This window comes from Denticeps clupeoides, chromosome 2, assembly GCF_900700375.1.
Source record: "Denticeps clupeoides chromosome 2, fDenClu1.1, whole genome shotgun sequence".
Classification (NCBI taxonomy): domain Eukaryota; kingdom Metazoa; phylum Chordata; class Actinopteri; order Clupeiformes; family Denticipitidae; genus Denticeps; species Denticeps clupeoides.
In genome coordinates this window covers 21,897,060-21,919,657 of record NC_041708.1, presented here as the reverse complement: position 1 = coordinate 21,919,657, position 22,598 = coordinate 21,897,060, and the positions used below count along the sequence as shown (strand labels likewise).

At 45.3% G+C, this 22,598-nt stretch overlaps 2 protein-coding genes across 3 annotated transcripts; both read left to right on the top strand.

Annotated features, from left to right (window-relative positions):
* The first annotated feature begins 12,868 nt into the window (after window positions 1-12,868).
* On the top strand, window positions 12,869-17,353 carry cyp7a1b (cytochrome P450, family 7, subfamily A, polypeptide 1b). The gene is made up of 6 exons (XM_028968643.1): window positions 12,869-13,145; window positions 13,215-13,455; window positions 13,822-14,414; window positions 15,734-15,864; window positions 15,951-16,129; window positions 16,457-17,353. The coding sequence occupies exons 1-6, from the start codon at window positions 13,066-13,068 to the stop codon at window positions 16,871-16,873; spliced, it is 1,641 nt and encodes a 546-aa protein (XP_028824476.1). The 5' UTR covers window positions 12,869-13,065; the 3' UTR covers window positions 16,874-17,353.
* Window positions 17,354-17,922: 569 nt separating this feature from the next.
* On the top strand, window positions 17,923-22,297 carry sdcbp (syndecan binding protein (syntenin)). Of its 2 annotated transcripts, XM_028967625.1 has the most exons (9): window positions 17,923-18,077; window positions 18,328-18,423; window positions 18,504-18,624; window positions 18,691-18,800; window positions 18,888-19,049; window positions 19,124-19,299; window positions 19,381-19,552; window positions 19,631-19,722; window positions 21,173-22,297. In XM_028967625.1, exons 2-9 carry the CDS (start codon window positions 18,373-18,375, stop codon window positions 21,225-21,227), a joined length of 939 nt encoding a protein of 312 aa, XP_028823458.1. In that variant the 5' UTR covers window positions 17,923-18,077; window positions 18,328-18,372; the 3' UTR covers window positions 21,228-22,297. The 2 variants fall into 2 exon arrangements, with proteins under 2 accessions (XP_028823458.1, XP_028823457.1); XM_028967624.1 differs by lacking the exon at window positions 21,173-22,297 and having other exon boundaries at window positions 19,631-21,145.
* Window positions 22,298-22,598: the final 301 nt, after the last annotated feature.

Genomic DNA, 22,598 nt, shown 5'->3' with positions numbered 1-22,598 from the left:
AAAATAGTCACTCCACGAAAAAAAGGGAGAATTCATATACGCAGACACTTTCCTAAACACACATGCTCATAGCATGAGATGAACCCATAAAATAATTTAGTGCGTAGGCCACAGGCTTCAGAATTCTTTTGCTGCCATAGATTGTTATTTTCATGTATACTGACATGAAAATAATGATATGTTTACATGGCTATATAGGTGCACTTATTCCTGATTTTTTACTTTTTAAGGCCAGCATTCACTGGTGTCGAGAATGTGCAAAATGTACAATATCAGAAGCCTTTTCAGGCAAGCCAGGAAAATGGCTCTGCTCATATTTAAAAGAGCCTTTTCCTTTCTAAAGAGAGATTCACTAAGCCTCAGCAAATTAGCTTAAAGGATAGGAAGACTGGATTATTTTCTTTTTTTTTTTTGCTTATTCTGAGCATGGGGTGCAAAAACTGACATTTTGCAGCCTTGGCAGGAGAGCAGATAATGTCGCTGTGTTTAGGTTGGTTCGAAACACATGCATTTTCAACAAGATGGGATTAATGCAGGTGTCCTGAAGAGCTGTCATCTTCTCCCTGCTTGATAATTATAAGATTTCTAATAAGTCGAGGCTGCATAAATGTTTCATTTCTGAACAACTTAGCAGGGTTTGCTGTTAATTCTCAGTTTAATTTTTGTTTTTTTCCATATATTACCTTTTACAACTCTAAGCAGTTATTCTGTTATTGGGCACGCAAGATGATTACCCATCTGGAGATGCCTACAGACTTCCATTCTTCAGATGAAATGACTGGAGCCGATCGATCAATGATTGTTTCCTCTTGGCACTCCTTCAATCTCATTTGGGTCTCTGTGATTGAATCTGGAACGTTTAGCCGGCGGCAGTTCATCTTTTTTTATTGGGGTGAAGGGTTAAGGGTTCTCAATTTCAGTTTGGTTGGAGTTCCCTGAATGGTACAGTGTGTGTGGGCAAAGCAAAAAGGTTTGAATTTTTTTTTTTAGCAGACATTGGCTGTGCTTTGAAGCACTGACATCAAAGCACAGCACACATATAAAAAAGCACGACAACCCAATTTTCAACAATTTCAGTTCTTGTGTATATGCACAAATATACCTCTATTACCACATATTTCAGGATCAGTCGTACAGTGCCACCGCCTGCCGCTGCTTGTTTGTTCTCTCCGAATCAAGCGCACAGACCACCAACAGACTCCAGTGAAGAGACCACCAGGTCCCTGATAACTGAAAGAAGACATGAAAGTGAAGTGATTGTGAAACACTGCAGCACAGCAAACAGTGACACAACGAAATATGTTCTCTGTTTTTAACCATCAGCCTTGGTGAGCAGTGGGCAGCCATGACAGGCACCCGGAGAGCAGTGTGTAGGGATGGTGCTTTGCTCAGTGGCACCTCAGTGGCACTTTGACAGATCGGGATTCGAACCACCAATGTTCTGTTTACTGATGACTTAGCATGAAACGAACCAGAGTGTCACCACAGCCACCACCATAACAACTAAAGCTTCAGGGATCTTCAAATGGACAAGTAGCATCATAATGGACACGTATTGTACTCCATGACACTGTACTAAAAAACTACTCTGCACTGTCCAGCACCTCCAAACATGGACGAATACTACGAATATACTACACTTTGGACTTCTCCACCTCTACAACTGTAGGACTTTTTCTCTTATTGGACAAATCATCACCAACCCTGCACTGACACCAACTGCAGGCTCACCATACCCTGGGTGGCAGTAGCCTAGAGGGTAACACACTTGCCTATGAACCAGAAGACCCGGGTTCGAATCCCACTTACTACCATTGTGTCCCTGAGCAAGACACTTAACCCTAAGTTGCTCCAGGGAGACTGTCCCTGTAACTACTGATTGTAAGTCGCTCTGGATAAGGGTGTCTCATAAATGCCGTAAATGTAATGTAAATGGAAGGGGGTACCTCTCTGTATTACTCCTTCCCAAGGTTTCTACCTTTCTTTTTCTCTCTCCTAGAGTTTTTCTTTAATGGAGTTTTTCCTTGTGTGCAGAAGGGTCAAGTGTGGGGGTGTCAACTGTAGGGCCCATTGAGACATACTGTATCTGATTGTAGGATATATAAGAAATAAATGTTGTTGTTGTTGTTGTTGTATGAGTGTACAGTATGTGTGTTTTTGTGAGTCTGTGCACTCTCAGAGGCAAAGAAATAAGTGGTCTCTCCATCTTTCGCTCTTCCTGATAAGGTCATATAGATGCTGATTATCAGCCATTTCTCCAAAGAGGGCTGCGATCGTAATAATGACAATTATGGTAATAACAGTGGTCATTAACAGTGAGAGCAGATGTCACAGTGTGCCGATACGCACAAACACACACACACACACACACACACACACATAGAGTAAAACACACTGAAGCATATGCATGGCTTGTTTTGAGGACAGAAACCAAATACAACATTGACTTCTGGTCCGTGGCGCAGTCTGTCTTTTGCTAAGGAACAGAAATATGCCAAAGATATGGGATAAATACTAATATAAAAAAAAAAAAAACAGTATAGTGAGATTTTATATCTGATGAACACTGACAGGTTGTATTTTTTTTCTGAATTCCTTATTCCCACACATCTGCAGGTGCTCCTCAGGTCACCAGAGAGATTCAGTGTGGATCGCTTCGTGCTGCAGCGCCACTGCATTCATCAAATCATGCTGCTGCATCGCAATCCCCCTGCAAATTACCTGGACGTTTTCAATTTTCAAATTTTCAAATGGTGATTGTAACATGGGAGGGAGCGTAGTTATTTTAATTTGTGTTCAGAGACACCAAGTTGCTGAGGTGCTGGACCATGACTGAAGTAATTATGCAGTGTATTGTGGGGGGATGCCAGGCGACGCCCCTCTTCGCCTCCTCATTTGGCTTCAGGACGTCTTTTTTTTTTTTTTACAAACTTGTTTTTTTGCGGTGGCAGATGTCAGGTCTGCTGAAGGAAGTAAAGCCTCCCAGCTCCTGTACTGTTCTGATTCAGCACTCACAAGGAAGACACCCGTGTGTGTGTGTGTGTGTGTGTGTGTGTGGGAGGGAGAGGATGCACTTCATTAACCGCTGTGCAAAGAGAGAGGGAATACTTTATTTATTTTTTTATTTATTTTACTTGTCCATCTGGTGACACTGAATTACGTTGCCTATTGTTGCACTAATTGAATGTATTTCAGGCATTGATTTTCGGCCGGTAAAATAAACAATAAATTAGAACCGGCGGCTGCAATTGTGTTTTATGTCCAAATGAAACGAGGAGGTAATGTGTTTGTGTAGATAAACCATGCAAGTATGTAATAAAGCGGCCAAGGTGTCTGTGTATGTGTGTGGGAGGAGCGCCGGGCAGGCCCAGGGCTCGCGGCGGGAGCTTAACTCTCCTATTACAGAAACAGCAAGAGCCGGACTAACATAGAATCACCTTCACCTAGTCCGCTCCGGTTGAACACCCACCCACCCACCCACCTACCTACACACACACACACACACACACACACGGCGTTTGCATTTTCCCCTGCACCCTCTGTGTTTAAGCTAAGTTGTCACAATATTAGAATTTCAAACTCGATACCAATACCCAGGAAAATGCATGGATTCTTGAAACCGAAATTTGCAAAAATTCAGAAGCATATTCTAATACTGATAATTAAATTTTAATAATAATGATGTTACTACATAATTGTCATAACTAATGTATGACAATTATTCATCTAATAGTGGTAGAGATAGGCAGGATGATAAAGTTTGCTGCCAAGCTCCCACGAATAATGTTATCCTTTTATTATTTTTCGCTACGGCCGTTAACCGCTACATTAATGATAACGTAACAGACGGCTAATCTGCTAATTGCAAACATTTTGAAACACTCTCATTAGTTGACATTTAATAAACTTTCCTCCATCCACAGTGGATGTGAAGGCCACCAGCAGCATCACTTGCCGCGTTCTGTCGGCGTGTTGTGTGGCTCTGAATGTTGTGGGGCTGCACTGGCAATATCGATACTGTTTAAGATCAAAATTCCCTTTTAAAATAATGACTAGTATTTGAAAATTTATTCATGCAAGAATGTTTGTTATGGGTGCTTTTCAACATTTGAAAGTGAAGTGAAGTGATTGTAAAGTAAAGTGAAGTAGTTGTCACTTGTGATACACAGTCAATTGTGAAACACATCAGCACAGCACACAGTGACACGGTGAAATGTGTCCTCTGCTTTTAACTCATCACCTTTGGTGAGCAGTAGGCAGCCATGACAGGCGCCCGGGGAGCAGTGTGTGGGGGCGGTGCTTAAGATAAGGTAAGACGATCCTTTATTAGTCCTACAAGTAGGTAATGTACAGTTTTATTCAGAAACTGAAGGTAAGTTGTGCCGTTATACACTGATGGGGACTAAATCCATTATAGACATCATGAGGTTTTCGCTATTATTAGCTAGTTAGAACCACATTTATATTTATGGCATTTTTATCAGTGGGGTTTGAACCTGTGACAGTTTTGAGGTCTTCTGGTTCGTTCCCACTAGGCTACAACTCAGCTGCTCTGTGTTTTCACCGGCACCTCTCAGCTTTTCCCCACTATGGTACCGCAAAGAAAAACTAAGGAACGTATTGACGATGTAGTGATTTTGACTGCGCATATGACCAACTTGCTTTTTAACTGCACAATGCGGAGAATATGTTTATCCCAGATTACTGCTTATTCACAGTTTTGCTCCGTGATCAACGACAGTTTTTTATCTTGGCACCAAGAGCTTCTGCCTGAACGGCGTTCGCCACCCTGGCACCTCTAAATCTTGTTTCCATTATCTAGTCACACTCCGCGGGCCTTGGGGAGCGACTTCACCGCTGTCTCCCACTGCTCTTGTGTTCAGAAGTTCCGTCACAGAGGCGGGGAAGAATGAGATTTAGCATTTTTTTTCACTGACACCTCCATTGTCACGGCTGTCACGCTAGAGTCTCATGTCCTCAGCTGTTGGTTAATTGAGGCCTTGCAACTTATTTCTTTTCAGAAGATGCACAAGGCAGACACACACCCACATGAGAGCAGCGAGATATGCAAAGCCGTGCAGCTCAGCTCTTTTCAGAGCTCTTTGGCATATGAAATGAGGTTTTAATTGCTGGCCAGGCACTTGGAAATTTGTAGCATGAAAATGATGGCACTGGCTCTATTGTTCAACCACAAAGTGCATAAAGAAACAACGGCGGCATTGTACAGTTTGGATGGAATACATGGTTTTCATTTGCATGTCTGTGTGCATACAACGTGTGCCCACAGTTCATTTGAACTGTGAGTGTGTGTGCTCAGTATGTTCAGTTTAATCTTTCAGACACATACAGAAATATTCGTTGGGATCTATAAACTGAGGTAACGTATGGGGCTGTGCTCAGTACCACTAATTAATTTAATGGTTTACAATGTCCAATGCTGCACAAATGATGTAGGGCTGCAACAAAATTTTTTTTTAAATAATCAATTAATTTGTTTTTATATATATATATATATATATTTATATATATATATATATATACATACATACATACATACACACACACACACACCTCTAATATATATATATATTAGAGGTGGGCATAGATTAATTTTCTTAATCTAGATTAATCTCACTGTAATCTTGGAATTAATCTAGATTAATCTACATTAATCTATATTTTAAATTAATCTACATTAATCTAGATTGAAATGGCTCATTTGAATTCTGCTGAAGGCATTCAGAATATGTGTGTTGAGCACGTATATATATTGGATCAGATAAAAAAAATAAAAACACACACGCACTTACTTGCTCTCGCTCCCTTTGTCCACATGCTCCTGGCTCAGGCTCGCTCTTCGAGGCCATGTTGCCTGCTGCAGAAAACAGATTTTGTTGATGTGGCAGGGCTGCAGAGGTAAGAAGTGAAGTGAGCACTGCAGCACAGCACATGGTGACACAGTGAAATGTGTCCTCTGCATTTAAACATCACCCTTAGTGAGCAGTGGGCAGCCATGACAGGCGCCTGGGGAGCAGTGTGTGGGGACGGTGCTCAGTGGCACCTCAGTGGCACCTTGCCGGTTCGGGATTGGCGTCACGTGTTATTTATTTTAGACAAGTAATGCGTGGCAGTGTTGAGCATGTTCACACACCAGGTGTTCAAAGCGGCGTTTTTTTTCATAAAAACATGTGTGTTTAGTGTAAAACCACCCGTTAAAATGCAGGCGAATTCCTCTACCACCCTGTCTATGAGGCGCCAAACCACCCTGTCTATGAGGCGCCAAACCACCCTGTCTATGAGTGCGTGAGAGGGATGGAGTGCCAACTAAAGTCTTTTTTTAATAATCAAACACGACACAACAAATCGATTATGAAATTCGTCACCAACTCTTTTAGCAATCGATCTTTATTGATTTAATCGATTCATTGTTGCAGCCCTAAAATTATATGTTCTGTTCTATTGTCTCCATCACTTGGGACACCATCCGTTTTCAATATATATTAATTTGTTAGTATTCTTCTGTGCTGACATGTGCTACTAGTGCATCCCACTAAATGTGTCACTTAATCTGTGTCTAAGTCACACCCTTAGGTCAGGGACCTTCCCATGGGATTCACCTCCTCGCCTTTTCCACACCTGCTCCCTGTCCCTGACTAAGACAAATGTAAAGTGACACGTGCACACACACACACACACACACACACACACACCTGGACTCTCCTGTTGCTGATGTAGAAGTAGTAGACCACCTATAGCTTCTGGCACACCTGTTGCACTATCACAGAGATAAGTAATGCCATTGAATTTGTACCTAAATTGTTTTGCAAGATACTTATTTGGTCTTTTTTTTAAACACTTGTACACTCCATGTTCCCAGTGCGGGGTCCATGTGTTGTGTGCGTGCATGTCTCAAATGTAGGCCACCAGACACCGGTGCTCATGTGGAGCAGATGTTCTGAAAGGGAACGCTGGGAGCCTTTTGTGTGTTCGAACGAAACAGTTAAGATAAGAGCCCTGTCTGCCGCTCAATAAAGCCTGCAAAGTTCCCGTGGCCCCGTTTCCAGGGTGCGCTGAAATGAAAACGGCCTCCATGTGGTTCTTCCATAAGGATGGGAATTAGCACTAAAACCAGTTTTTCCGAATGATGTAAATCAATACATGTCAGTATATTTACATTGACTTTTAAAATTTGTCAGATGGGCCAGATCAGCACCAGTTGCAGACATGGCATTACAGTCGTAAAATTTACATTCACTTTTAGTGGGATCTGAGTTGCTTATCATCCTTCACTTCGGAGAAAGGCGTGCAAGACTGTGAAAGAATCGGAAATGAACGTGTTGGATGTAAATAGTTGAATGTTGCACGATGAGCTGTGAGTTATATGGGGGTTAAACACGGTTTAATGTAGGTGGGTGGTTGGGCATCGGCTCCATTCCTTGGTGCCAGAGAGTAAGATGCAGACATGGCGTTCTCGCTAGTCAGTAAGTCGTACTGTGGACTTCGGCTACCAGCTTGTACAAATAAAAAGCTTTTTCCAGCCAGAGTGAGCGCCGAGCCACATCATTCAAATTTTACTTTCTCAAGAATATGTCGTTTATACATTTATTCACATCGTGGTCAAAGTTGTCCCACGTCCCAGAAAACCAAAACGTGATCTCCAGAGACTCGAGTCGAAGCACATCACCTGACCGCTCATTTACCGCTCATTTACCGCGCAAGTGTAAGACAAGTAGTGTAATAGCAGCGTAAGAACGCGTCGGGATCTTCTGCTCCATCTGTGCCAAATGTGCCACAGGGTGGGACGCCAGGCTTTGCAGGACCAGTTCAAATGAGAGACGTCATAATTAGGACTTTATTTGAGCAATTCTGTGCCGATCTTCATCTTGCCGGGCTAAAATGTGTCCCGCAGACCGTACTTTACCCACCGCTCTGTTATACGGTAAATAGTGTAACGAAGCAATGTTATTCCGGAACCTGGTGCTGCATGTAACATTTGAACATTGTTAGATACTGACAGAAAGTGACCGTTTGTGACACCGACAAGCCGGGCAACATAAAAGTTCTTCCATGTGTCATTACTACATAATTTATTATACGTGTTTTATAACAAGTATTCCCCTTGTGTTAAATAAATGCAGGTTGGTTATTTCTTTTTCATCCAGTATTATTGAGAAATGCGGGACGTCCATGTTTGCGAATGTTTGGCTTGTGGTCTTATTTTATTGTGCCTGGCACAATTGTTTGGCACAGATGCTGTTTATTTCACAGATTCAGGTCGCAAGTCCCAACCTGCAATTTCAACAGGCAATCATTCTTTCAGTGGCGGCCACTTCAGAAAAAGACGTAACAAGCAGGATCGACTCGCTGCATTGAAGCATCTGAAGTAGAGCACATCCACATAATTCCACGCGAGCGCAGAACGGCGTCCTCACGCCCGCCGCCCGCTCTCATTTTTGCCCTCTCTTGCTTCCAAGCCCAGAACCAGACCCACGTGTTTACGAGAGATTTATTCATTCTGCAATTCCCCCATAACTAAAAAGAGAGCAGAGAAGATATTTTATTGTTCTCCGATTGACACTTATGTACTTTGAAGTTGCTGTAAGAAGAGAGGTTTTTGAAGTGATATTCATTTGAAGGGCTATCACTCAAATGATTAATGCTTTGCAACTTGTGGGATCTGATTGATTAATACATTTTGTGCGAGACAAACATATCCGAACATATCATTAACTTCTTTCTTCAGTCCAAAATATTGGATTCTACCCACGCACTCTCAAAAATTTAACAATTTACAGGCTGGGTTCTATTTAGTGGAATATGTAAAACAAAAAGCCTACACATTTTCAGGACGATATAGAGCACAGAGGCCGAGAATTATCATCTTTTTTATTAACTTTACAGCAAAATGACTCACAAGTAAGATAAGATATTAGTCCCCCAAGTGGGAAATTGCACTTGTCATGGCAGAAAGTGCATAGAAACAGAGGTAATAGCAGCAAAAACAGAGGTAATAGCAGCAAAAAAAATGTCTATGTATATATCTACAAATGTACAATTGAAATCTACACCTGTACAGTTAGTAATTACCGTGATGTATTTGAAGTGTGTGTTTGTTTGTCTGTGTGTGTGTGTGTGTGTGTGTGGTCAACTGTGAGGTCTTTGACATCGTGGGTGCAGTAGCCTGCCACTGAAGGAGCTTCTCAGTGCTGTCAGAGTTTCCTGCATGGGGTGGGAGATGTTGTCCAACAGGGATGACAGCTTATCCACCATTCTCCTGTCACTCACCACCTCCACTGGGTCCAGAGGGCATCCTAGAACAGAGCTGGCCCTCCGGATCAGCCTGTTCAGCCTCTTCCTGTCCCCAGCGGAGATGCTGCTACCCCAGCAGACCACACCGTGAAAGATGGCTGATGCCACTACAGAGTCATAAAAAGTCTTCAGGGGTGGCCCCTGTACTCCAAAAGACCTGAGCCTCCGCAGCAGGTACAGCCTGCTCTGCCCTTTTTTATAAAGTGCATTCGTGTTATGAGTGTCAGATGAACACCAAGGTACTTGTAGCTCTCCACAGCCTCAATGCGCACCAAACACCAAACACCAAAGCTATTATTCCAGGTACACACACTCCACAAACTCTTCCTCCGGTTCCATCTCCTGCGCCGGAACCATGGTGCACATCTAAATCAGATATGAGAACAAGAGCGGTTAAAATTGAAATATAATTTGTGACCCTCCTTCACTGATGTGATCTTTGCTTCTCTTCCAATGACAAAGCAATAATTAAAAAAAAAAGGAAAATCCATTTTGCCAAGCAATTAACAACAGAAGGATAATCTCCAGAGTGACTGTCCCCGGTTCAATCATGTCCTCATGGCACAGCGGCACAAAGCCAATAAAAAGAAAAAACGGACAGATAATAGTCTCAGTGATGGTATTAGAATTAATTGAGCTCGTCTAATAAACAGAGACCACGACTTAGAGCGCCTTATCTGGAATTAGCCCTGCTAGCCTCCCTGCACCCACCCAGACTTTCGCGCCATTTCTGGCTTCCGGTGTTTACTGGCGCTTTTCTAATCTCACATGAACATGCGCCCGAGGTGCGTGACAAATTTACATTTTACACACATTTTATCAACTTCAATAATAATAATGGCTTGACTGATCAACGCAGATCACAACTGGTCTGTTGCCATGGCAACGCCGTACCGCCACCGTTTTTCTTTTTTTTTTTTGCTTTTTTAATGTTTCGCTGAGCCCTTAGAGTGCATGAAACGGCGTGTTTAATTAAGCCCCGGGGAAACAAGAACAGGCTGCGTGACACTAAAGAGCTAGAGGGAAAAAAAAACAAGAATTCCATATGCAGTCCAACACCAACATTTCCGCTTCTAGACTGCGTCCAAAACCATCTACATATTTAGCCAATTAAGTGAAGTGAAAGTGAAGTGACTGTGCACAGCACACGGTGACACAACAAAATGTGTCCTATGTATTTAACCATCACCTTTGGTGAGCAGTGAGCACCATGACAGGCTCCCCGGGGAGCAGTGGGGACGGTGCTTTGCTCAATGGCACCTCGGTGGCACCTTGGAGAAACGGGATTCGAACCAGCAAACTTGATTTGATACGTGATGAAACATCCTCCCCAAAGTTCATCCTGTCTAACCAGCAGCATGACTGATCTTCAATCTTCCCAAACTCTCCACACCAGCCCACTGCTACGCTCCCTCCACTGGCTCCCAGAAGCTGCCCCCACCACATCAGATTCACTAACTTGTAACTTTCTTCTAGTCTCTTCTAAACTACAACAGAGTGAGTAAAATGATTGTATTCATGGTTGGAGTCCTAGTGAACCAGAACTGACTACCTCATTGATGGTAACATGGAAGCACGTTGTAAGTCGCTCTGGATAAGGGCCAAATACCGTTAATGTAAATGTCATTCTACTTCCTTAGGCTCCTCCAGCCAAACAAACTGCGTTAATCTTCAATAATCTTCACCCTCACTGCCAACGTGTATATTAAATGGATATACAGATATGTTTTCGTGTTTGAAATTCGCAGATTTCAGCGCCTCTTCCATCAGCCTCCCAAGTTTGTTTTCTGAATATATTTTAGTCTCCAGCAGTTTTCAGATCGTGTTCATGAGAAGACCTCATCGGCGTGGCATCAAATGGAGCATTTTCACAGCGTGGGCCCCGATCTCATCTTGCGGGTGCCGGGTAATGTACCGAATAAAAGCGGCTCTTTCAGCTCGAGTCCCTCCGACCTGAGCACGCCGGGCATGACACCCATCTGTGCTGGGAGCTGGTGAGCGGCCTGTTACGACTCCGCCTCCCACCTCCGTGTTAAGATGGGACAGCCTCTCCCTGCCATTGCTCACCGAGAGATGGAACAATACATTCTGGTAAAGTTTACAGGGGCTCATAAAAATGACTACTTTAATTATTTAATAAAAATCTAACTAAATGGGGATTCATGCTGCCATGGAAACCCACTTACGTAGCCTTCATTAGTTTTGACTAGTCAACATCAACAGTAAAAAAAACATTACTCTTTAATATGCTTTTTGCTTAATAATTTCTGCCAAAAATACTAAATATAGAGCACTGAACAAATGGCAGTAGTGAAACATTAAGGGATATAAAAATGTAAAACTCAGAAATGACATATTAGAAATTGCATATTTAATATTTAAACATTAAAAGGTGAATGTGTCAGTAATGGTGATGCTGATGTGTAGAGACGGTGCTAGAAGAACTTGTTGTCGGTCTCTCCCAAATCTGTAAAATAATAAATGATCTCCAACCAGTAGAAGTCTACAGATGGAGAACGTCAACGTTCTGCAATAAACACTTTTTTTTAAAAAATCAATATTTGCTTTTTTGTTAGGTTATTGCTTTAATCCTAGATAAACAGAGGGTTGTATTGGTACACATTATTTTGCACAGTACATCGCACATCGTCTACACAATGTGAATTTTTCAAGGTGGAGTCAGGACCTCATTAACTGGTGTTACTCACAGATCGAAAGCTGCTCTTGGACTACCTTTAATCTGCGCTTTAATCTGATCCTTTTAGAAGAAGAGCCTTTTCTTTGTGAAAATTCTCCTGGTTTATTCAGCATCAGAACGTGATTTTAGTGGTTTCTGTCGCCATCTAGTGGAATGAAAACTTTGTCACATTCCTGCGAGCTTCTAATTCTTGTATCTTCCCCTTAATCCAGGTGTGATGTAATGCATGTAACTGCTAGCTGTAACCGCCACACCACAGACTCATATCTGACTATGCTTCAAGTTTATTTATTTGTGCATTTTTGGGGGATAGTTTGAGATTGACGTGCACATACACACACACAAACACACACACACATGCATCCAGTCTTGACGTCAACTCAGGAACAGCTTCTGGCTGGATTGTCACACACATTGCAGCTGCACTTTAATATTTCTGTAATCTGCGTATTTTCTGTATATAACATTTGGTCTACATTGTGTAGCGTCGTTAATCTTTAAACCGCTGTGCTTGAGGGCCTTCGACTGGAATCAAATTCCTTGCACGCGTTCGGAAACATACTTGGCCAATAAATTGCGCTTGTGATGTAATTCAGAATGAATCAGAAGGTAAAAAGAAAAAGTGTGCAATCCAACTTGAAACATCTCAGATCCGAGAAAGCGAGGAACTCGTCGGGCCTTTCTTCAGGTTCAGGGCCCATGTGGGCACCGTGCGTTTATATCTTCCATCACCTTTTCACTCTGCATCGGAAATTGTGCAGAAATAGAGAATGTGGTGTGTGTGTGTGTGTGTGTGTGTGTTTGTGTAACTCGTGGTCTCGCTCTTGCAAGAGGAAATGATGCCACTTGGGGAACAACGGACACGCCAGGCGGTGAAGCGGCAGGAGCGGTGCGACGTGACCTCTGGTGCACCTCGCCTGCTCTTCGCCCGAGAATAAAAGCCCTCGGCACCTCTTTGGAGTCCCTTTTTCCTTTTTTTTTTCGAGAGAGGTGGGCCGCTCCTGCAGCAGGGCGCCAGGGAGGAGCGTCAGACCGCTGCTAACCGGACCGGAGGAGCGATGTCGGCGCTTCTCCTCGCGGTCCTGGCGGTGCTGCTGCCCCCGCTGCTGCTCTGGGCGTGTTGGGGAGCCCGGACGAGGTGCGTACGCGCCGCGTAATTAGCGAGGGACCGTGCGGAGACGTTCTGAACGCTTGCGTGTGTCCCCAGGCGCGCCGGCGAGCCCCCGCTGGAGGGCGGCTGGATCCCCTTCTTCGGGGTGGCGCTGAGCTACGGCAGGGACCCGCTGGCCTTCCTCCGGCGGACCCGGAGCAAATGCGGCGACGTCTTCACTTGCAGGCTGGCGGGCGGCTACATCACCTTCATCACCGACCCCTTCTCCTTCCCCGCCGTGGTCCGCCAGGGCAGGAACCTGGACTTCCAGAAGTTCGCCCAGTCCATCTCCTGCAGGGTAAACCCCCTGGGGGCGTGGCCCCCTGACGGCCACGCCCCCTTAGTACTGCTTCTTGCTAATTGGTTGACGCGTGGATCCCGGATTAAGAAAGTTGACCCGCCACTGTAACCATGTCGCGTGTGTTGTGGTGTAACAAGCTGAAAAACCTTCCTCCAACCTTCTCCAAACCTTCCTTTTACGAATAACGCAGCGACCTTTCACACTGAGCACAGGGCGGGGCGTCACTTTTCCATAGTAGCAACAGCTCTGGTCTGAAAAACGTTTGTGCAATGAATTATGGGATGGGTTGATGGTGAAGGATTCTTCAGATCTCAGGTTGTTACAACCGACTGTGTTTAATTATTTGATCACTTTCAAATTCAGGTGTTCGGTCATGTAAATTTCAACGCACCGATGTACACCAGCGGGTTTCAGGAGGTCCACTCCCTCTACCGTGAGATGCTGCAGGGACCATCGCTCACTCTCATCACCCAGAGCATGCTGGGTCATTTACAGACCGTGTTGTGGCGAAGCCTCCCAAAGGGTGGGGCCTGGGAGGAGGATGGCCTCCAGAGTTTCACCAATCGGATCATGTTTGAAGCGGGGTTCCTCACCGTGTTCGGCCAGGAGCGAGGTCTTCAGGCGGGCGGAGCGGGCCCGAAGGCGGGGCCATGCATGCGGCAGGTGATGCGCAACTTCATGGTTTTCGACAGCGCGTTCCCGGAGATGGTGGCTGGCCTGCCCATTCACCTCTGTGTCCGAGCGTGGCTGGCCCGCAAAGCGCTGGTGGAGACGTTCTACCACGCCTACCTGCAGCAGCACTACTGCGTGTCTGCCCTGATCCAGAAGAGGATGGACGCGTTTGACCGCATGCGTGTGGACGAGAGCTCAAAGGCCCAGACAAACCTGTGCATGCTGTGGGCTTCCCAGGCCAATACTCTCCCTGCCACCTTCTGGAGCCTCTACCACATGCTGAGGTAATTCTTTTTTTTACGGTAATGACACCTATTGAATCATTGGTTAGTTTGTGTAGAAGAACATTAGCATAACGAAATGAGTAGATTTCAATTTCAAAGAACTTTATTTGTTACCGAGGGGCAATTTATAAGGCACAGTGGAGCAGCTCATATATAACACTTGTTACACAATAGACGTAACATATGACACACTATGCACTATGAAAAATGATAAATAACTGTACATAACAGGAGCAGTAAGGTGCATCTTTTAAAAAGTGTGTGAGGTTATAATGGTTGTTTTGGGGGGATGTCCAGCGTTCAATAGAAGGACAGCTTTAGGAACAAAGGTGACCTTCCTCCTCTGTGTCTGCTGGTCACAGGATCTCACAGACAGTCTTATAATGTTGGAGCACACATTGACAGCGCTCTGTAATCGATTTCTGTTCTGCATACTGGTGGAATTGAATCAGCAGATGATGGGGAAAATGCACAGTATAGGACAAAAGTTTGGACACACCTTCTCATTCAATGTGTTTTCTTTATTTTCATGATCATTGACATTGGTAGATTCTCACTGAAGGCATCAAAACTATGAATGAACACATGTGGAGTTATGAGACCTGGCCTCCACAGTTGCCGGACCTGAACCCAATCGAGATGGTTTGGGGTGAGCTGGACCGCAGAGTGAAGGTAAAGGGGCCAACAACTCTGGCATCTCCTTCAAGACCCTTTCAGGTGACGACCTCTTGAAGCTCATCGAGAGAATGCCAAGAGTGTACAAAGCAGTAATCAGAGCAAAGGGTGGCTATTTTGAAGAAACTAGAATATAAAACATGTTTTTGGTTATTTCACCTTTTTTTAAGTACATAACTCCACATGTGTTCATTCATAGTTTTGATGCCTTCAGAGAAAATCTACCAATGTAAATGGTCATGAAAATGAAGAAAACACATTGAGAAGGTGTGTCCAAATTTTTGGCCTGTACTGTAGGTCGTAGGTTGTACACTGCATGGTGATCGTCTCACACTACAACACAGGACCACCGTTTAGGAACCATGACCAAATATATCTCCACGATTGTATCACGATTGTCATCTTTCATCTGGCACCGCCCGGAATCGTACAACAGCTACTGGGCATTCGGCAGTAGTGAGTGCGGATTTCCTGGCTGCCACCCCTGGCGTTACACAGTGGTATTACACGGTAACTTAGCTAAAAATTAAAAAAGATCACAGATTTAACCTTTAAGCCTTGCATTTTTTCCCAGGCAGTCTCCTCGACTACAAACACGTCTTTGGTCCTGAGCGTCTGAAATCTGAATGTGTTTCTCTTGTCAGGTCCCCCGAGGCTTTTCAGGCAGCACGTGCTGAGGTGGACAGAGTGTTGTCAAAGTCAGGCCACCAGTCAAGCGGCACAGAGACAATGATCAGCATCTCCAAGGATCAGCTAGACTCGATGTTTGTTCTTGGTACAGTACTGCATTAATAAAGGTTATTTAAAGACTCATCGGTACAGTAGGGTTGTCCTGAGCATTTGTTCGTTCCCGCTTTCCAGGCAGTATCGTAGAAGAAGCCCTGCGATTGTCCAGCGCCTCCATCATGATCCGGGTGGCCAACAATGATTTTGAGCTCACGCTGGACAGTGGTCAGACAGCCGCTATACGCCAAGGAGACTACATTGCCCTCTACCCCCAGTTCATACACATGGACCCCGATATCTACCCCAATCCCACGGTAAATTCTCACACCTGCCTTAATTACGGAAGGCTCAATTGCTGACTGCTGTCAGTCAATTAAAAGTTCATGGAACTTCTAGGCATGGTATTACACCACAAAGTCCCAGGTTCGAACCCCACTTACTATCGTTGTGTCCCTGAGCAAGACTCTTAACCCTGAGTGTCTCCAGGGGCACTGTCCCTGTCACTACTGATCGTAAATTTTCTGTCATACAAATCACCGATCTATTGCCATGTAGAATATTTGTTCATATTTGTTAATATTAATATTAGTTAATATTTGTGAATTATTTGTTAAATAATTCAGAGTAACTCTCTCCTGCAGGAGTTCCAGTTTGACCGCTTCCTGGACGAGAGCGGCCAGCGGAAGAGCGACTTCTACAAAGCCGGCCGCAGGCTGAAGCATTACTTGCTGCCTTTCGGCTCCGGGGCCAGCGCGTGCCCGGGGAGGTTCTTTGCCATGAATGAAATCAAACAGTTCCTGGCGCTGATGCTCTGGCACTGCGACCTGGAGCTTCCGCACTCAGGTGCCCCATTGGAGACGGACTGCAGCCGGGCTGGGCTGGGCATCCTGCCACCCACTCACGACGTCCTGCTCCGCTACAGGCTGCGTGACAGGGGCGCCAACTCCGGCGGGCGCAGGGAGGGCCAGAAAGAGGGCGAGGGGGAGACTGACGGGGAGAAGAAAGGAGAGGAGGCTGGGGGACTGGAAAAAGGGAAAGCGCTGGTGAAAACAGATTAGTGGCAGGGAGGTAAAGACATGCTATAAAGGGGGAAACCATGGCAATAATTTGTTAAGAAGAATAGAAAAGCTATAAAAACTCTGTATAAAGCCACAGTGAATCCAGTTTCAGATGCTTCCCAAAGACAAAATTGCTGGGGCATTGCAGGAAAGATTGGGAATAAGAGGGAATTTTTTATTTTTGTCTTTTGCCATGCGTTAATTCTACGTTCTGTGCACCATTAGGTTTGTTTGCAAGGCTTAACATTTCTCAGTGTGCTGATATATAATGAATAATATTTACTTTCAAGTATTATAGAGAATAATTTTAATGATGCTTGTCGCCGGTTGCTGGTCTGATCACAGCTGATTATGAAAATTTGCCAACTGTCAGAGAGATTGTTCAGGATGATTAACCCATGTGCCTTAATTTCCACAAGATTCTGAATGTGTGTGTTCTCCTACAAATAAAGCATGCTGCAAAGAAGGTCACTAATTAAATTTTCCTTGAAATTGTTTTGTTATTATACTCAGTTGAGCATTTAATAGGGTCAATAGGGCCCTTTTAACCACTCTTAGGTTAAAGGATGACATCCTTTATTAGTCCCACATGTGGGACATTTCCAATACAATTTTTATAAATATGAAAGAACTTCAGATTAGGTCTAAAGCAGAACTATTACAATAGGCATATTTTTGCCAAGGTTAAAGAGACTTTTCATGTAGAAACAGAATGAAAAATGTAAATAAGTATTCATTTACTTAATACCATTTTTACTTGTAACTTACTTAGTAGCACTTTGATACAATTTCATACGTTTTTCTGCTAGTAATTGAGGCCATGATGCAGATCTTTACTCTGCCCTCTAGCGTTTCCACGAAGAAGTACAAGCGACCTTGATCGATAAACCAGCCAACCTGCTTTTTAAAAAAAACAGACTTTTTGCAAGATGAGTGCACAGTGCAGAATAACAGCGTCGCGCAATTTCTAAGACGTGTAATCTACCGAGGCTAAAATTTCCGGGTGAGGACGCCTCCCGTTGCAGTACCCGCCCTCTGCGGACAGGGGGCGCCCTGGCGCCGCGCCGGGAGCCGCGCAACGAGCCGCGCATCGGGGCTGTGAAGCAAGGTCGTCGTCCCGGCGACACATCGTTACCGGTCAAACGGACGAGGGTCTCCGCCGACGCGACGCAACGCGACGCGTCCAGGCCGCGGTCGCCTTCAGGTGGGTGAAGACGCGTCGTGCACGAATCGAGTTCCATTCCGCCCTCGTCCTCCTGCCGGCAGTAAAAGCCGACGTTATTATTACTGTTATTACAGTCGTTGTTCATCATACTGCTTTTTCATCTAATGCTGGAATAGTCCGGGTTTTTGGACGCCTGGGAGGTTTTTATTACGTCATAAATGCTTATAAATGTAAATGCGGTCCTTCTTTCTTTCTATCATTTTTTATTTATTTCTCTTTTTTTTTGCAGCTGACAGGTAATCCATCCGGAGCCCGGACCAGAAACCCGAGAAGCATGTCACTCTATCCTTCGCTGGAAGACATGAAGGTGGACAGACTCCTGCAGGTCCGCCCCGGCCCGTCAATGATGCATGCTCCCTGCTCGGTCCGCGTTCGCACTGACCGTGCCGCTGCGTGCGTTCGCAGGAGGTCGCGCATGCGCAGAGCGCCGCCGCCGCCGACCGCCCGTCCGGAGCGACCTCGCTGCCGGAGCCCGGCGCCGGCCGAGAGGTGGAGGGCGGTGGCTTTGGAGGACCAGCGTCTGGAGGTGTGTGTGCATGCAACCTTAATGGCAAAAGAGGATGACTTGTTTGAATGTGTGTATGTGTGTCAGGTCTGTACCCCAGGCTGTATCCTGAGCTGACAGAGTTTATGGGACTGAATCTGAGCGACGAGGCTCTGCAGCGGGTGCTCGCGGTCCCGTCCGTGGAGAAGGCCAGCGGCGTAAGGCTCCGCCCCTCTTTGGGCCGACTGCGCGATTCCGCCAGATGGCGTTTGGCTTGCAGAATGAGTCTGTGCTGTGTCCCGTAGGCTGTGGCAGTCCAGTCGCCGGGCATGACCTGGGCGAGCGCGCCGATAAGCGGGAGTGACCTGGGCATCCGCCGCGCCGAGATCCGGCAGGGGGTGAGAGAGGTGGTGCTGTGCAAGGACGGCGAGGGCAAAATCGGCCTGCGCCTTAAAGCTATAGACAACGTAAGCCGCGCTTCGCCTCACACTCGCCAAGGGAACCAGGCCATCCTGTGTGTGAACATGCTTGTGCGTTTCAGGGTGTGTTTGTGCAGCTGGTGCAGGCGAACACCGCCGCGGCGCTGGCGGGGCTCCGCTTCGGGGACCAGCTCCTGCAGGTCAACGGGGACTCGTGCGCTGGATGGAGCAGCGACCGCGCCCACAAGGCGCTGAAGAGCGCCAGTCCGGAGAGGATTACGCTCGCCGTCCGTGACAGGTACGCACACCGGAAACGCGCGCTGGTGTCAGCGTGCTCGTGGTCACTGTGTGTGTGTGTGTGTGTGTGTGTGTGTCTCAGGCCGTTCGAGCGCACGGTCACCCTGCACAAGGATCTGAACGGCCAGCTAGGCTTTGTGTTCAAAAAGGGAAGAATCACTGCCATTGTTAAGGACAGCTCCGCCGCTCGGAACGGCCTCCTCACCGACCAGCAAATCTGCGAGATCAACGGGCAGAACGTCATCGGGCTCAAGGTCAGGCGCCGCGCCCGCCGCTCGGAGTAGATCTCTTGCACCTGCCGGCCGCTCACCCGCTTGCCCTGTGTCTGCCAGGACTCCCAGGCCTCCGACATCCTGAGCTCCGGCGGGAGTGTGGTCACCGTCACCGTCATGCCAGTGGTCATATACGAGCACATGATGAAGAGGTGCGTGACAGATGCGGCGAAGGCCCCGTCCACGCGAGAACGCTTTTCTCTAAAGCGGGTTTTCGGTTTCCGAAACGTGTAATCTGAAATGCTGCCATCCACACGGAGACGCAGAGTACGTCCCGAACGCTCTTGTAACCCCCCTCCAGACCGGAAGGTGGCGCTGTAGCTCCCCGCTCTCCTTGTTTGGCATCTAGTTCTCCAACACACGCATATTTTTATTGGATTTCGGGTACCACTTGCCAATCGGTTCCGTGCATGCGCTACGGTTAGGGTTAGGCTGTAACAGGGCGGGCTGCGTTCAGCAAGTGGTACCGACTGGGTACTGACAAGCACAACGTGTTATCCGGCATTTTTGTATGCATGACGGGTGTGGGGTTATAGGTCAGGCTGATATGTCAGCATCCCCACTACTGCCCCAAAAACCTTCTCGTGTGGATGGGATTAGGACATCTAGCGAATTCATTTTGTCGGTAGTGTAGTTTAATTTTGCATGAGCCATCAATGCATAGCCAAACATTCCTTTAGATTATAAGCATTGTGGGGGAAAAAAATGCAATTAGCATCAAAAGTGCAGAAGAATAACACCGTTTATCAGTAAAGTGCTGGGAAAAAGTGAAAACTACAGATCTCCTAAGCTGCCAATGATGCATCCTGCTGCTATAATACAAAGGGACACACTAGTTTTATTCTCCTTAACAATAAAGCAATTAGTAGACATCATGAAAAATGGCTTATCTTTTTAGCAGTTAAAACCTTTGGTGACGTTTAGATATAAAGAAACAGATTAAATCATTAAGTACGCACACTTCAAATACACAAAATGCACATATCTTAAACGTGATCATGACTTACAAAAGAATGATTACTTGAGTGCAGTGTAGGAGGTCTGTCCTTGACTCTCTGTGTTACTGATTGTGTAATTCTGAATGCCGTAAAGCCTTTTTGTCTGATATGTCTGCATCTGGTGCTGGTACGAGACAATACTATATAATAGAAGTCAATGTGGCCCCCAATAGAAGTCAATGTGGCCCCCAATGTGGCCCATTCCTGTACTAGACAATACTATATAATTGTGAATAATATAATATCCTACCCTGATGACCCAGTATAGCCTCTGGCACCTATGACCCTGGTGTAAATTAAGCCTGGTTATATTTCATGCGTATAATAATTTGTATTACGTTGCCTCACACTTACTAACTCCACGCTACTGCACTTCTCTTTGTAAGAGAAACCCTGTTCTGCACAATAGGTAATTTATTTGTATTTACTTACCTTCTTCCTGTAATTAATACTATTCTCTCACGCACGTCCGGTTACATGCCTCCTGCCAGTGAAGTAAAATCTGATGCTAAACAACTAACTGAGCAAGTTTATATCCAATGTTAAATCTGAATATTAAATATTACTGAATATTCACTGTGTTTTTCTCCGTCTCGCTCTGCAGGATGTCCTCCAGCATTGTGAAGTCTCTGATGGACCACTCGCTTCCCGAGGTTTAGGTGGGAAGGAGAACATTTTTGCAACGGTCCGTGCGTGTGTTGGGATTACGGTTGTCAGATTGAGAGATTGTAGGTCCTTCCTCTAGCTCGTTAAATTACTTGCATCCTTGAAAATTAACACAATTCCAATGTGAAATTGTTTGAAAACTATGCAGGGAAGGAAAAAACACGAATCTCACACAGCGTGAAAGTTTTTCTGTTTTCAATTTGTTGTTGTATACATGTGTATATTGGTTAGTATTGGGAATACCTTCTTTTAGGCCTCAGGAAAACTAGATCACTAGGATCCCGCGTCCAGGCCACTGTCAGCACGTCTCCCATGCCCTCAAACCCGATTATCTGGTTTGGGTGTCTTGGGAACCGGGACAGAAAAAGCCTCTGAAATCTGGGTTGGAAGCAGAAATGAATTGTTAATAGAACTGAGGTATGTCTTGACGTCCAGAGATGTGTACGGCACTGTGCCAAAGTCATAGGCACTGATACAAACCAGTGAAATTAAACCACTGTCAATTTGAAAATTCCTGTACGTCAAATTGGAATTGGATTTACCTGAATGGTTTCTTGCAGAATTTTCTTCTTTTCATGAAAGAGTGACATGATGTGTGTAGAAAAAGAGACTCTGTTCTCCTATTCTGTATTGTTTTGCTTGTAGGAGATCATACATTAGTTTGCAGTGTTGGAAGAGACCAACACCCAGTTCTTCGACCGCATCTCTATATATCGACGTCGACAGTGGGGTGGTAGTAGCCTAGTGGGTAACACACTCGCCTGTGAACCAGAAGACCCAGGTTCGAACCCCACTTATTATCATTGTGTCCCTGAGCAAGACACTTAACCCTGAGTGTCTCCAGGGGGACTGTCCCAGTAACTACTGATTGTAAGTCGCTCCTGGATAAGTACATCCGATAAATTATTAAATTTGTGTATTTCAGACATTTCAGAGTACCTGTTGGGAAACTAATTAGCTTTACCACTGCCTAACAGGTTTGCACAGTACTGTATATATAAAATGGACGTTTTTAAAATGTTAAATGCCTTTAGAAAATAAACCATCATGTGTTTCCAACTGCCAACGACTCATCTGTCATTTTTAATGCTGTATTAACAAGAATATTTAATGTATATATGCATGTAGGTCCTGCCCATGGGGTTTATATGAATATTTGCAGTTACGTGACCAGTGGAGAAATAAAGAAATAAACCCAGACGCGCCAACTATCGCGAGAAAACGCACCTCTCATCTTGCCACGTTCTATTGTCGCGAGTAGCGGGGACTTTAAATTAGGAAAGGCAACCTGCCACTTGATTGGCCCCGGAGTAGACATGTCCCGCCTACTGCCACTTCAGACGCCAGCGATTGGCTGCGCCACG

What these genes read in the sequence shown, in the direction of transcription:
- cyp7a1b (XM_028968643.1), top strand. Translation starts at nt 13,066, where the DNA reads ATGTCGGCGCTTCTCCTCGCGGTCCTGGCGGTGCTGCTGCCCCCGCTG. An exon ending in AGCCTCTACCACATGCTGAG is followed by an intron (nt 14,415 to 15,733) that starts GTAATTCTTTTT and finishes TTCTCTTGTCAG; the next exon opens with GTCCCCCGAGGCTTTTCAGG. An exon ending in AGACTCGATGTTTGTTCTTG is followed by an intron (nt 15,865 to 15,950) that starts GTACAGTACTGC and finishes CCCGCTTTCCAG; the next exon opens with GCAGTATCGTAGAAGAAGCC.
- sdcbp (XM_028967624.1), top strand. Translation starts at nt 18,373, where the DNA reads ATGTCACTCTATCCTTCGCTGGAAGACATGAAGGTGGACAGACTCCTG. An exon ending in GCCTTAAAGCTATAGACAAC is followed by an intron (nt 19,050 to 19,123) that starts GTAAGCCGCGCT and finishes TGTGCGTTTCAG; the next exon opens with GGTGTGTTTGTGCAGCTGGT. An exon ending in ACGCTCGCCGTCCGTGACAG is followed by an intron (nt 19,300 to 19,380) that starts GTACGCACACCG and finishes TGTGTGTCTCAG; the next exon opens with GCCGTTCGAGCGCACGGTCA.